At 41.2% G+C, this 13,735-nt stretch overlaps 1 protein-coding gene and 1 long non-coding RNA gene across 9 annotated transcripts in view; one reads left to right on the top strand and one right to left on the bottom strand.

Annotated features, from left to right (window-relative positions):
• Positions 1–13,735, top strand: part of LOC104996294 — a 116,194-nt gene that overhangs the window by 7,884 nt on the left and 94,575 nt on the right. For all 7 annotated transcript variants that reach the window (XR_826168.1, XR_826167.1, XR_826166.1 and 4 more), the window contains one exon: positions 5,204–5,355. This is a non-coding gene — a long non-coding RNA (uncharacterized LOC104996294). The remainder of the gene's footprint in view (positions 1–5,203; positions 5,356–13,735) is intronic.
• Positions 1–13,735, bottom strand: part of AFAP1L1 (actin filament associated protein 1-like 1) — a 77,311-nt gene that overhangs the window by 5,470 nt on the left and 58,106 nt on the right. For both annotated transcript variants that reach the window (XM_010850511.1, XM_010850513.1), the window contains 2 exons: positions 3,142–3,306; positions 1,061–1,239 (listed from right to left, as the gene is read on the bottom strand). In XM_010850511.1, the coding sequence (XP_010848813.1) occupies positions 1,061–1,239; positions 3,142–3,306 (344 nt within the window). The remainder of the gene's footprint in view (positions 1–1,060; positions 1,240–3,141; positions 3,307–13,735) is intronic.

The following is a 13,735-nucleotide window of genomic DNA, read 5'->3' as shown; positions in this document are numbered from 1 at the left end:
GGAAACCGTGGAAACAGTGTCAGACTTTATTTTTGGGGGCTCCAAAATCACTGCAGATGGTGACTGCAGCCATGAAATTATAAGACACTTACTCCTTGGAAGGAAAGTTATGTCCATCCTATATAGCATATTCAAAAGCAGAGACATTACTTTGCCAACAAAGGTCCATCTAGTCAAGGCTATGGTTTTTCCTGTGGTCATGTATGGATGTGAGAGTTGGACTGTGAAGAAGGCTGAGCGCCGAAGAATTGATGCTTTTGAACTGTGGTGTTGGAGAAGACTCTTGAGAGTCCCTTGGACAGCAAGGAGATCCAACCAGTCCATTCTGAAGGAGATCAGCCCTGGGATTTCTTTGGAAGGAATGATGCTGAAGCTGAAACTCCAGTACTTTGGCCACCTCATGTGAAGAGTTGACTCATTGGAAAAGACTCTGATGCTGGGAGGGATTGGGGGCAGGAGGAGAAGGGGACGACAGAGGATGAGATGGCTGGGTGGCATCACTGACTTGATGGACATGCGTCTGAGTGAACTCCGGGAGTTGGTGATGGACAGGGAGACCTGGCGTGCTGCGATTCATGGGGTCGCAAAGAGTGGGACACGACTGAGCAACTGAACTGAACTCCCATTTAGCTGAGTGACCTTGAGCATGTACTTTGACATCTGAACCTTAGTTTCCTTGTCTGTCAGATAGGGTGAATACACAATATTGCCTCATTGGATTGCTATGAAGATTGTGTGAAATCGTACAGGTTAAGATGCTGCACTAGCCTGTGGTAATTTATCAATACAAGTTTGTTCTTAATCAATATAGTATATTATCAGTAACCCCAAGGCCACTTCTAAGATTACATTCAGGATAAAAAGTCAAATAATGGTGCTTCAGTGGAGAGAACACAGGCCGGAGAACTTGCTCCAAAGAGTCCCCTTCATAGGTGTACCACTTATGACATGTTCCCTCTCAGGGTTTTAGCTTTCTCATTTGTAAATAAGGATAGCTCCTACCCCTCAAAGAACGATCACGAAAGCCTGTAGCACGTGAGGGGATTAAGGAGCAGCTCACCCCACTCTTGTTCTTGCTGTTGACGGAGAGCCCCAGGGCTGGGCCCCCTGCCAGGGACTGCTGCAAGCGCTCCTTCACAGTCACCAGCCGCAGCTCCAGGTCGATCCGGTGCTCCTCCTTTGCCCGACACTGAGCTTCGAGGGTGGCCAGAGCCTCTTCAAGAGCCTTTAACTTTGCCCCTGTGTCCAAAGACATCTATGAGAAATAGCTGAGCCTGGCCAGAAACATCAGGGAGTTTGGCAGCCCCACAGGCCATAACGTGCCTTCCCAGAGGGCCTTTCTAGCCTTACTTCTGGTTAAGGAATGGACTTGGGACCTGCAGTTCTAGCTCCACGCTGGGTTTTGTGATCTTTATCTGCCCACTATCCATTTCCCCATTCCCCTTTCTTTCCCTATAGATTGAATGGGGTTGACCTCACTTCCAGTTCAGGAGATTGGCATATAACTTAGACCTGGCCCATAATTGTATCTCATTTTCTGGTCACAGTGGTTAAAGTGAATCCTAAGGTGCTTATGGGGCCCATTGGGAAGAGGAGCCTCTCTTCTGGAGTGGTTGCGTGGACTGTGTGAGGGCTAGAGTTGTGAAGCCTTTATACTACCATGAGGGACAGAGAATGAAACCAAAGTAGGGAAAGGCAGAAGCAAGAATTAGAATATGCTTCCTGGTGACATCATTTAAGTTCCTGGACTTTGCTATACCTGATCACTTAAGTTTCCAGTTATGTTTTTCTTTTCATTTCTAAGCCGGTAAGTTTTCTGTAACCAAGAATCAACACAGGACTTTACACTGATCACAAGACCTTGCTAGGATTTTGCTGCTTATTCAGTTTAAGCCAACAAACCTGTGTTAGGAGTTTGCTTGTGTCAGGAGGTGTGTTGCATCTTAATAGGTTTAAAAATTAGTTCCATTGTTTGCCCTGAAAGAGGTTGCACTGGAGGGTTTTCTGGTAATGGTGATTCTCTTTATTCATTCATTCAGTAAATATTGAGTGCTTGTTAGGTACCAGGCCGTGTTCTATGCCCTTGAGATATATTAGTGAACAAAACAGGGAAAGATCTTTGCCCTATTGAACTTATAATTGTGTGTTTATATGTATGTGTGTGAGAGACAGAACAATATAAATACAATAAGTAATCTGTTAAAAAGTTATATGCTATAGAAAACAATTGAGCAGGACAAGTTGGACAGTCAAGTCAACCTGCTTCAGACTCTAGTTCTGACTCTTAGAAAGTTCTTTATATTGAAACCAAACTGTCTTCATGTGTCTCCTTCCCATTGATTCTGGTTCCTAACCACATAGAACAAGTCATTAAGCCAGAAGTTCTCAGTCTGAGGTTTGTGAATTCCTAGGCAATCTGTGGCTCTGGGTGCACTTGAGCTCCTGAAATTATTTGCAACATTGTGATTTGTGGGGGTTTTCTCCCTTAGGAAAGGGTCCATAGGTTCCATCAGATTCTCATGGGGCTATGTGACCTTGAACATATTTTATATAAGGATAGGACTTCCAGTTCCCTGCAACATGTTCAGAAACCTCAGTCTGAAAGTGTGCTGAACTGCAGCTATAGAGAGAATTCAACAGAAAAATGGCAGAAAGTGGGGCGTAGAGGAGCCCAGGGTATATAGGGCCTGCCGAGGTCATGGTCCTGGGTTTCAGAAGGGGATACTGGTGAAGTGTCACTGTCCATTACTCTCAGCACCTGGACCAATGTTTCACACATTTGGGTCCTTAGTACATAGCTGTGAATAATGAGTTAATGTGAGGTTCAAAATGATATCTCTTCCTTGATTCTAAAGCACACTCTGTTTTTCATGTTTTAAATTTTCTAAAATCAGATCTCATTTTACCACATTAAGTATATACATTTGTGTTACTTTTTCATCCCCTCACTCTAAAAACAGTTACTCAATCAGTGGCACTTTCATTAGTCAGGAGAGGTGATGGTGGTGGTGGTGAGGAGGAGTAGAAAGGGGAGGAGAAACCTACCTGTTCCTGGTAAGAAGCCAGGTGGCTAGTACTAGGAGAGGTGTCAAGGCTCAAGTGTGAGCCCCTCATATGCTCAGGGCCACACCCCATAGATACCTGGGTTGTTCCGAATGGCTTCCTTTAGTTCCCTCTTTTCCTGCCGCAGCGCCATCAGCTCTGTCCGGATTGTCTCTTTCTCTTTCTCCAGCTTCTCTTTTTCTACCAGGTACCTCCTGGCATCCTCCTCAGCTCGGTTCTTACCGTACTTATACTGATGGGCACCTGCAGAAATGAGGCAGGAAAAGGTCCTCAATTCTGAGCTCTGGTGAGAGTACTTGGGTGGTGCTAGCTTCTCTCTCAGCCTCAATCTGTCCATAAAATGGGAATATTTAGGTCCATACCCCTAGATATATTTAGTGTGAAGGAGAGGAAACTAGGAGCCAAAGGGAGGCCATAGTGCACAGGGGTGAGGAAGAAGGGCTTTGTTGTTGTTAGGTAGCTAGGTTGTGTCCAACTCTTGTGACCCCATGGCCTGTAGCCTGCCAGGCTCCTCTGTCCATGGGATTTCCCAGGCAAGAATGCTGGAGTGGGTTGCCATTTCCTTCTCTTGGGGATCTTCTGACTCAGTGTTGAACCTGCATCTCCTGCTCTGGCAGGCAGATTCTTTGCCACTGAGCCACCAGGGAAAGCCCTACAAGGGCCTTAGAACCAGACAGATGAAGGTCTGTGTTTTCTTTTGCCCATTACTGGTTGTGTGGCATCAGACAAAGTGGATGTGGTGTTTTTGTGCCTTCTCCTAGCTTTAGTTTCCTCATTTGTCAATATGGATATCAATCAGATTTAGCTCTTGGCATTGTGATAAGGTTTTAAAGAGATAATTCACGAAAAGTGCTTGGTAAATAGTACCTGGCAAATAGAGCTTAGTAAATGTTAGATAATAATTTAAAATAGATTTTGTGATGTATATATATTTTTGTTTTAAAAGGGCATTTTTATAGTTAACTTTCAGTGCATAGAGGATAGACAGCTACATGTAACACAGATCTACAGAGAATTGAGACCTGGGGATAAAGTCAGGCATTGCCTGTTTTATTACTGGGAAAAGGAGGCGGGGAGGGGGAAGAGAGACCTAGTATTCTACTATAGGCTTTACACTATGGTGGGCAGTAACAACAAATTATTATGGCAAAAATTTATTGACTGCTTACTATATACTAGATAATTTATCTGCATTTCTATTTAATCCTCACAAAAGTTACTGTTATTTGCTCTGCTTTATTGTTGGGAAAACTGAGGCGCAAGAGGTTAGGTCTCACTGCTAATGATGGGAGAACCCAGGTTTGAACTCATGTCTATCTGACTCAAGGATCCATGCTATGAAATACTGCCAAGCTTGAGCAAGGCCATAGTCTAACCTCTTAGTGAAAGTTTTATTTATTTATTTTTTTATGCTGCAGTCAGTCACGTATAGTCCTTTGTAAGTGGGTGTGGAGCAATTCCCACAGTTTGCTGGTAAATGGGGGATCTTGTCTCTGTAGCTCTGTAGGGATTGCAGTGGTCACCCATGGCCTATTTAAAAATCAGTTCCTACTTTAACTACTCTACAATTCAAACCTCATTATAAATAAAGCATGGAGGGCTGAGAAGGGGGCGCATGGCTCCCTGTACTTCCCAGCTATACAATAGCATCCCAAAGGAGTTGGCTTTCAGACTTTTGGATTTTATAAACTGGTAAAATTTAAATAGGGATATCCTGATTCACTTTACTGTACACTTGTAACTAACACCACATTGTAAATCAACTATCAGATCAGATCAGATCAGATCAGTCGCTCAGTCGTGTCCGACTCTTTGCGACCCCATGAATCGCAGTATGCCAGGCCTCCCTGTCCATCACCAACTCCTGGAGTTCACTGAGACTCACATACTTCAATTAAAAAAAAACGTAAAAAAATATTCACAGAAAAAATAGGGATACCAACAAAGGACTGTCAGCATTATATTGTTGACAATATAAAGACCTTAAAACTACCAATATTATTATTATTGCCACTGTTTAGCAGAATAATATTTTAACATCAGAAGTTGGACACAAATGTAGAATAGTCATTTATATTGAGTAGAATTAACTTTATGAAAAACTTCATGCACTATGCTTATTTTTCTCATTTCATTGCAGATGAGTGAAAACTTTCTTATGGACCAAACCAGCAAGTAGACTCGCCTTTGGGAGCCACCATTCTGAGCCACCTTGCTGTGTCAGCACCGCGGAGAGCGGCTTACCTCACACCCAACCCTGTAATGCTTGAGTGTTAAAGATTTTCATCCTCTGTAAGTGATGAGTTGATTTTCTTTTCTACTTTCAAGATTTTCTCCTTGCTTTTGGCTTTAGCATTTTAGCATGATGTGTCTTTTAGAAATGGTTTATTTGTTGGTTGCGCTGGGACTTGGTTGCTGCGTGCCTCTGGTTGTAGTGAGCAGGGCTGCTCCTTTTTGCCGTGCATGGGCTTGTCATTGCAGTGGTTCTCTTGTTGCGCAGCACAGGCTCTAGGTGCATGGCAGGCTTCAGTATTTGCAGTGCAAGTGCTCAGTAATGGTGGTGCCTGGGCTTAGTTGCTGCACGGCATGTGCAATCTTCCTGGACTAGGCATTGGATTGAATCCGTGTCCCCTGCCTGCATTAGCAGGAGGATTCTTATTCACTGGACCTCCATGGAAGACCTCCAGGAAGTGTGATGTGTCTTTTGTGGATCTCTTTGCCTTTATCCTACTAGAACTTCACTGAATTTCCTATATGGTAAATTAATGATTTCAATAAATTTGGCAACTTTTCAGCTATTTTTTCTTTTAATATTTCTTATGCTCCTCTTTTTCTTCTCTCCTTCTAATACTCCCTTTATGTATATGTTAGTACTCTTAATGGTGTGTCTCACATTTCTCTGAGGCTCTGTTTATTTTTCTTTGTTCTTTTTTCTGTTATTTTAAATGCAAAATCTCTATTGATTTATCATGAGGTTTACTGATTCTTTTGCCAGTTCAAATGTGCTATTGAGCCATTTGATAGAACAATGTCATCTTACTTGTTTGTTTTTTTTTTTAACCAACTGAAGCTCATACTTCATTAAATTTACTTAGAATTTATCCAATGTCCTTTTCTGTTGCAGAGATACCACATTACATTTAGTCATCATGTCTCCTCAGGTTCTTGGCTGTGACATTTCTCAGACTTTTTTTCCCCAGTTTTATTGAAATAATTGACATAGCACTGTGTAAGTTTAAAGTATCGGCTTCCCTGGTGGCTCAGATGGTAAAGAATTTGCTTGCAATGAGGGAGACCTGGGTTTGATCCCTGGGTTGGGAAGATCCCCTGGAGGAGGGCATGGCAACCCATTCCAGTATTCTTGCCTGGAGAATCCCATGGACAGAGGAACCTGGTGGGCTACTGTCCATGGGGTCTCAAAGAGTTGGACATGACTGAGTGACTAAGCACAGCACACTGTGTAAGTTTAAAGTATACTGCATAATGATTTGACCTACATAAATCATGAAATGATTACCACAAGTTTAGTGAACAGCCATTATCTGTGTAGATACAAATTTAAAGAAATAGAAAAAAATGTTTTTCCTTGTGATGAGAACTCTTAGCATTTACTCTTTTCTCTTTCATATGTAACATAGAACGGTGTTAATTATATTCATCATGTTGTACATTACATCTCTAGTATTTATTCATCTTCGAACTGGAGTTTATACCTTTTGACTGTCCTCATCCAGTCCTTCTTCCCATACTCCCTGCCCCTGGTAGCCACAAATCTGATCTCTTTTTCTATAAGCTTGTTTGTTTTTGAACTATTAATGTATTGAACCTACAGTATTGTATATTAGTTCCTGGTATATAACATAGTGATTTGATATTTCTATACATTTTAAAATGATCACCACGATAAGTCTAGTTACCAGCTGTCAGCATACAAAGTTATCATGTAATTGTTGACTATATTCCCTGAACTGTACATTTCATACCCATGGCTCATTTATTTTATAACAGGAAATCTGTACCTCTTAATCTCCTTCACTGCTCTCCTCCCCCATCCCTCTCCCCTCTGGCAACCCCCTATTGTTCTCTGTATCTATGACTTTGTTTCTATTTGTTATGTTTGCTTGTTTTTTTCAGATTTCATGTATAAGTGAAATTATATGTATTTGCCTTTCTCTGTCTGACTTATTTCACTTAGCATGATACTGTTTAAGGCCATCTGTGTTCTTGCAAACGGCAGGACTTCACTCTCTTTAATGGCTGAGCAGTATTTCATTGTATATATGTATGTCACATCTGTATCCACTCTTTTTGTCTGTTTTTTTTTTTTAATTTTTACTGACATAGTTGATTTAAAATATTGTGCTTCAGTTGTACAGCAAAGTGACTAATTATACACATACATATATTCATTTTTTATCAGATTCTTTTCTCATATAGTTATCACAGAGTATTGAGTAGAGTTCCTTGTGCTATACAGTAGGCAGGTCCTTGTTGGTTTTCTATCCTGTCTATAGCTGTGTGAGTATGTTAATCTCAAGCTCCTGATTTATTCTCCACCCCCCATATTTACCCTTTGGTAACCATACATTTGTTTTGATATCTGTAAGTCTGTTTCTAGTTTGCAAATAAGTTCATTTATATCATTTAAAGAAATAGATTCCGCATATGAGTGATACCATATATTTGTCTTCTTCTGTCTGACTTCACTTAGTGTGATAATCTCTAGGTCCATCCATATTGCTGCAAATGGCATTATTTTGTTCTTTTTTTATGGTTGAGTAATATTCCATTGCATTTATGTACCACATCTTTTTTATCCATTCCTCTGTTGATGGACATTTAGGTTGCTTCCATGTCTCTAGCTATTGTAAATGGTGTTGCAGTGAACATTGGGGTCCATGTGTCTTTTTAAAATTCATTGGGGTCCATATATCTTTTCAAATTGTTTTTTTTCCTGGATATATGCCCAGGAGTGGGATTGCTGGATCATATGGTAGTTCTATTTGTAGGTTTTTAAGGAGCCTCCATACTGTTCTCCATGGTGGTTGTACTAATTTACATTCCCACGACCAGTGTAGGTGGATTCCTTTTTCTCCACACCCTCTCCAGCATTTATTATTTATAGACTTTTTGATGATGTTTTGATTTGCATTTCTCATATACTATGATGTTGAGCATCTTTTTATATGCTTTTTGGCCACCTGTAGTGTCAGACTTTATTTTTTTGGGCTCCAAAATCACTGCAGATGGTGACTGCAGCCATGAAATTAAAAGACACTTACTCCTTGGAAGGAAAGTTATGACCAACCTAGATAGCATATTGAAAAGCAGAGACATTACTTTGCCAACACAAGTCTGTCTAGTCAAGGCTATGGTTTTTCCAGTGGTCATGTATGGATGTGAGAGTTGGACTGTGAAGAAAGCTGAGCACCGAAGAATTGATGCTTTTGAACTGTGGTGTTGGAGAAGACTCTTGAGAGTCCCTTGGACTGCAAGGAGATCCAACCAGTCCATTCTGAAGGAGATCAGCCCTGGCATTTCTTTGAAAGGAATGATACTAAAGCTGAAACTCCAGTACTTTGGCCACCTCATGCAAAGAGTTGACTCATTAGAAAAGACTCTGATGCTGGGAGGGATTGGGGGCAGGAGGAGAAGGGGACGACAGAGGATGAGATGGCTGGATGGCATCACTGACTCAATGGACGTGAGTCTGGGTGAACTCAAGGAGTTGGTGATGGACAGGGAGGCCTGGTGTGCTGCGATTCATGGGGTCGCAAAGAGTTGGACACTACTGAGTGACTGAACTGAACTGAACTGAATGTCTTCTTTGGAGAACTATTTAAATCATCTATCATCTTTTGATTGCATATTTTTAATGTAATGCTGTGTGAACTATTTGTATATTTTGGAGATTAATCCCTTGTCAATTGCTTTGTTTGCAGATATTTTCTCCCATTCATTCTATGGATTGTCTTTTTGTTTTGTTTATAGTTTCCTTTGCTGTGCAGATGCTTTTAAGTTTAATTATATCCTGTTTATTATTTTTTTTTAATTTTCATTACTCTAGGGGGTAATGTAATCTTCCAAAAAGATACTCCAAAAAGATATTGCTGTGATTTATGTCAAAGAGTGTTCTGCCTATGTTTTTCTCTAGGAATTTTATAGTGTCCAGGCTCACACTTGGGTCTTTGACTCATTTTGAATTTATTTTTGTGTATGGTATAAGATAATATTCTAATTTCATTCTTTTACATGTAGCTCTTCAGGTTCCCCAGCACCACTTAATTGAATAGATTCTATGCTTCATTGTATGTTCTTGCCTGTTTTGTTACAGACTAATTGACCAAGGGTGTTTGGGTTTATTTCTGGGCTTTTTATCCTTGTTCCATTGATCTATATTTCTGTTTCTGTACCAGTACCATACTGTTTTGATTGCTATAGCTTTGTAGTATAGTCTGAAATCAGGGAGCCCTATTCCTCCAGCTCCATTTTTCTTCTCAGGATTGCTTAGGCTATTCAGGGTCTTTAGGGTTTCCATACAAGTTAAAATTTTTTTTTTTTGTTTCTATTTATGTAAGACATGCTCTTGGTAATTTGATAGGAATTGTATTGGATCTGTAGATTGCCCTGCACAGTATAGTCATTTTGATAATATTGATTCTTCCAAGAATATGGTATATATCATTCCATCTGTTTATGTCATCTTTGACTTTTTCATCATTGTCTTATAGTTTTCAGAGTATGGTCTTTTGTCTCCTTAGGTAGCTTTTTATTTCTAGGTATTGCATTCTTTTTGATGCAATAGTAAGTGAGATTGTTTCCTTAATTTCTCTTTCTGATTTTTTCATTGTTAGTGTAAAGGAATGCAAGAGATTTCTGTGTATTAATTTTGTATCCTGCAACTTTACCAAATTCATTATTAAGCTCTAGTAGTTTTCTGGTAGCATCTTTGGGATTTTCTATGGGTAGTATCACGTCATCTGCAAACAGTGACAATTTTACTTCTTTTCCAATTTGAATTCCTTTTTATTCCTTTTTCTTCTCTGATTGCCATGGTTAGGATTTCACAACTATGTTGAATAAAAGTGATGACAGTGGACATTCTTGCATTGTTTCTGATCTTAGAGGGAATGCTTATAGCTTTTCACCATTGTGAATGATTTTAGCTGTGAATTTGTCATATATAGCCTTTATTATCTTGAGGTAAATTCCATTTATGCCCACTTTCTGGCGAGTTTTTATCATAAATCAGTGTTGAATTGTGTCAAAAGCTTTCTCTGCGTCTATTGAGATAATCATATGGTTTTTATCCTTCAGTTTGATAATGTGGTGTACTACACTGATTGATTTGTGGATATTGAAGAATCCTTGCATCCCTGGGATAAATCCCTCTTAGTCACAGTGTGTGATCCTTTTAATGTATTATTGGGTTTGGTTTGCTAGTATCTTGAGAATTTTTGTGTCTATGTTCATCAGTGATACTGGCCTGTAGTTTTCTTTTTTGTGGTATCTTTCTCTGGTTTTGGTATCAGGGTGATGGTGGCCTCTGATGTTGATCCACAGAGGGTGCAGCCTTAGGCATATACGGTCACCTTGGAGGACAGTGATCTTAGCAGGATTTTCTTCCTGATCTCTCTGTTACACTGCCTGCCTCTTGGTATCATATCCAGCTGTTAGGTTCCACTAATTGTCAGCTGATTGTTCTATTGTTTTTGATAATGCTTTGTATCATCATTTGCTCCACATTCTATTCCCACTAAAGTCAGTTCTTTTGAAGGAGAGCTTTGGAGTTCAGTGTTTTTTTTTTTTTTAATTAATTAATTTCTTTATGGCTGTGCTGGGTCTTTGCTGTGTGTGGGCTTCCTCTAGTTGCAGCAAGTGGGGTCTGTTCTCTTGTGGTGCATGAGCTTCTCACTGCGGTGGCTTCTCACTGTGGTGCACAGGCTCTGGGCTGCGTGGGCCTCAGTAGTTGTGGCATGTGGGCTCTAGAGCACAGGCTCAGTAGTTGTGGCGTGTGGGCCTAGTTGCCTCGCTGCAGGTGGGATCTTCCAGATCAGGGACTGAACCCATTTCGCTTGCAGTGGCAGGCAGATGCTCAACCATTGAACCACCAAGCAAGTCCCTGGAGTTCAATGTTTTTATGACTTGCCTTTCTTTTTATCCTGGGCACAAGTCTCAGAGTCACTGTTCTGAACAGTGGCCTGCTTCTCTTAGAGTGACATCTTTGTTTCGTGAGCTGGGTGCTGGGTGGGGACTGTTATCTCTGATCTTCTAAACTTGCCTCTCCTAGTGTGGAAGCCCTGCCTTATGAGTGATCTGGGGTGAGGGCATATCCTTGGCCTGCCCAACCTTGAGTACAGCATTTGCCCTATGAATGGAGTCTGGGAGCACCCTACTTGTGGGCTGCACTCATCTGTGATTTAATGTCAGTAGTACATAATTGGTGGTAATAAGAAATGCTGGTGACTTGATCTTACTGGGGAGATACTGCTGCTCTTAACTGGGAATGAGAGGAGAGAGAGCCCTGTTTTCTTGTCCACAGCTGCCTAGAGTAGAGATTCTGCCTCACTGAGTTGGGAAAGAGGTAAAGGAATGGGTTGTGGCTCAGATGTCACAAAGTCTCAGTGTTTTAACTGAGATTTAGTAAATTATCTAGAGTAAATCTTCACTTGCCATATGCCCTTAGGACAGTTTCTGGAGACTTTAGATGACTGTTTTAGCAGTCCTCACTGGTTACGGTCGTTTTCTGGGAAACAGGTCTGTGGAGCTTCTAATGCCACCGTTTCCTCAGTAGTCTCTCAGTTCCCATGATTTTTGTGTTCTTGTGTTTGTGTCCTTTTGCCGTCCCCTTCCACTGTGGACAGGGCTGACCTGTGTAACCATTAGGATGTGGCAGAAGTGATCACAAAAGCCAGTCCACGAAAACAATGCAGCTTCTACTCTGTTCCTCCTTCCTGGGTCACGTGCTGTGGGGGAAGCCAGCTGTCTTGTCATGAGGACAAGCAGCCCAGTGATGAGGTCCTCATGGCAAGGAACTGACGCCTCCTTCCAAAAGCCAGCACAGACTTGCCAGGCATACACATGAACCACCTTGGGAGCAGATTCTCTAGCATGTCAAGCTATCAGATGATTTCAGGTGACCAGCTGGCTTCTTGACTGTGACCTCATGAGAGACCCTAAGCCAGAGCTACCTAACTCAGCTGTCTCAGGATTCCTGATCCATAGAAACACTGACATAACACATACTTATGTTTTGAGCTGTGGGATTTTGGGTAATTTGTTATGTAGCAATAGGTAATTAATACACGATCTTGGGTAAAACCTTTCTCTCCTGTTCTTGTTTCTTCATCTGAAAAACATTGCTGGGCTAGATCCATGGTTTCCAACCATCTTTGAGGAGCTGTATGATTTCACAATGATGGGTAACAGGCTACTGTGTGGAGTAAGAGGGAAGCCAAGCAGGTCTCTGGACTCCAGGAAAAGCAGCTCCACTTTTTCTCTTTCTTATAAACTGAGCCTCAGTATAAGATTTGATATGAAGAATTTTTTTTATCTTTGTTCTAGTTTTTTTTTGTTACATTTTGTGATTTCTTCGATCTTATTTCATGCTTATTTCAATTCAGTTTCCCATTTTGAAATGGGTATTCCATAAGGCTGTGCGTTTCTAGTGTCCACAAGCATAGAGCATAAGGAATGTTATAACAACCCTTTAATTGTTCAGAGAGGAAACTCTGGAGAAGGGAGGGACTTTTCCAAAGTTACATAGTAGTTTAGTGACCAAGTAAGGAATGGAATACAAATCTCCTGACTCTAGAAGAGATCATCTGTGCTAATGAAGTGGACTTCCCTGGTGGTTCAGTGGTAAAGAACCCACTTGCCAATACAGGAGAAGTGGGTTTGATCCCTGGGTGGGGAACATCTCCTGGAGAAGGAAATGGCAACCCATTCCAGTATGCTTGCCTGGAGAATCCCATGGACAGAGGAGCCTGGTGGGCCTACAGTCCATGGGGTCAAAGAGTCAGATACAACTGAGCAAATAAACAACAATGATATGGAGTTATCATAAAGTATTTTAAAAAATAAATCTTCAAAAAGCAAAGACTAGAACTTGACTCTGTTCAGGTACAGGGGGAAGAAAGTAAAAGCAACAGAAGACTCTTGGGACATGCTGTCCTACAGAAGGCTGGCTTGCTCATAAAGATAAATCATACAGGAGTAGAGATGTATGTTGGGAATCAAAGAGACCTTTTACCATAGGGTTTCCGACACAGTCATTACTCTGCAGTGTGGCAATCAGGCAGTTCAACAAACTTTCATGAAGTGCTAGGCAGAGCCTGAGCTGGGACACAGAGGTGAACTCTCTCTCTCTATATATGTGGGTTTATGTAGTGTTAAAATTTTAAAATAATTGCTAACATTAAAAAATAAGTAGATTTCTGGTTTGTTTTGAATAATTGGCAAATCTGAGCTGGCAGTGCTGCCTGGGGGCCTTGGCTGGAGCTGAGTGTTGGCTGCCCCTAGAGCTGGGGCCTGAGCACTGCAGTTTCCTTCAGTCTCCCCCAACACATTCCTGTTGTTTTCCCTCTGAGGCCTCCTGCTCACTGCCGTTTATCACTCTGCTTGTGCTGTTATTTTTCTTAAGAGTATTTTCTTACACCTGTCCTTACTCACT

Source organism: Bison bison, unplaced genomic scaffold (assembly GCF_000754665.1).
Source record: "Bison bison bison isolate TAMUID 2011002044 unplaced genomic scaffold, Bison_UMD1.0 scf7180017864291, whole genome shotgun sequence".
Taxonomy (NCBI): Eukaryota; Metazoa; Chordata; class Mammalia; order Artiodactyla; family Bovidae; genus Bison; species Bison bison.
This window is presented reverse-complemented; position numbering and strand designations above follow the sequence as displayed.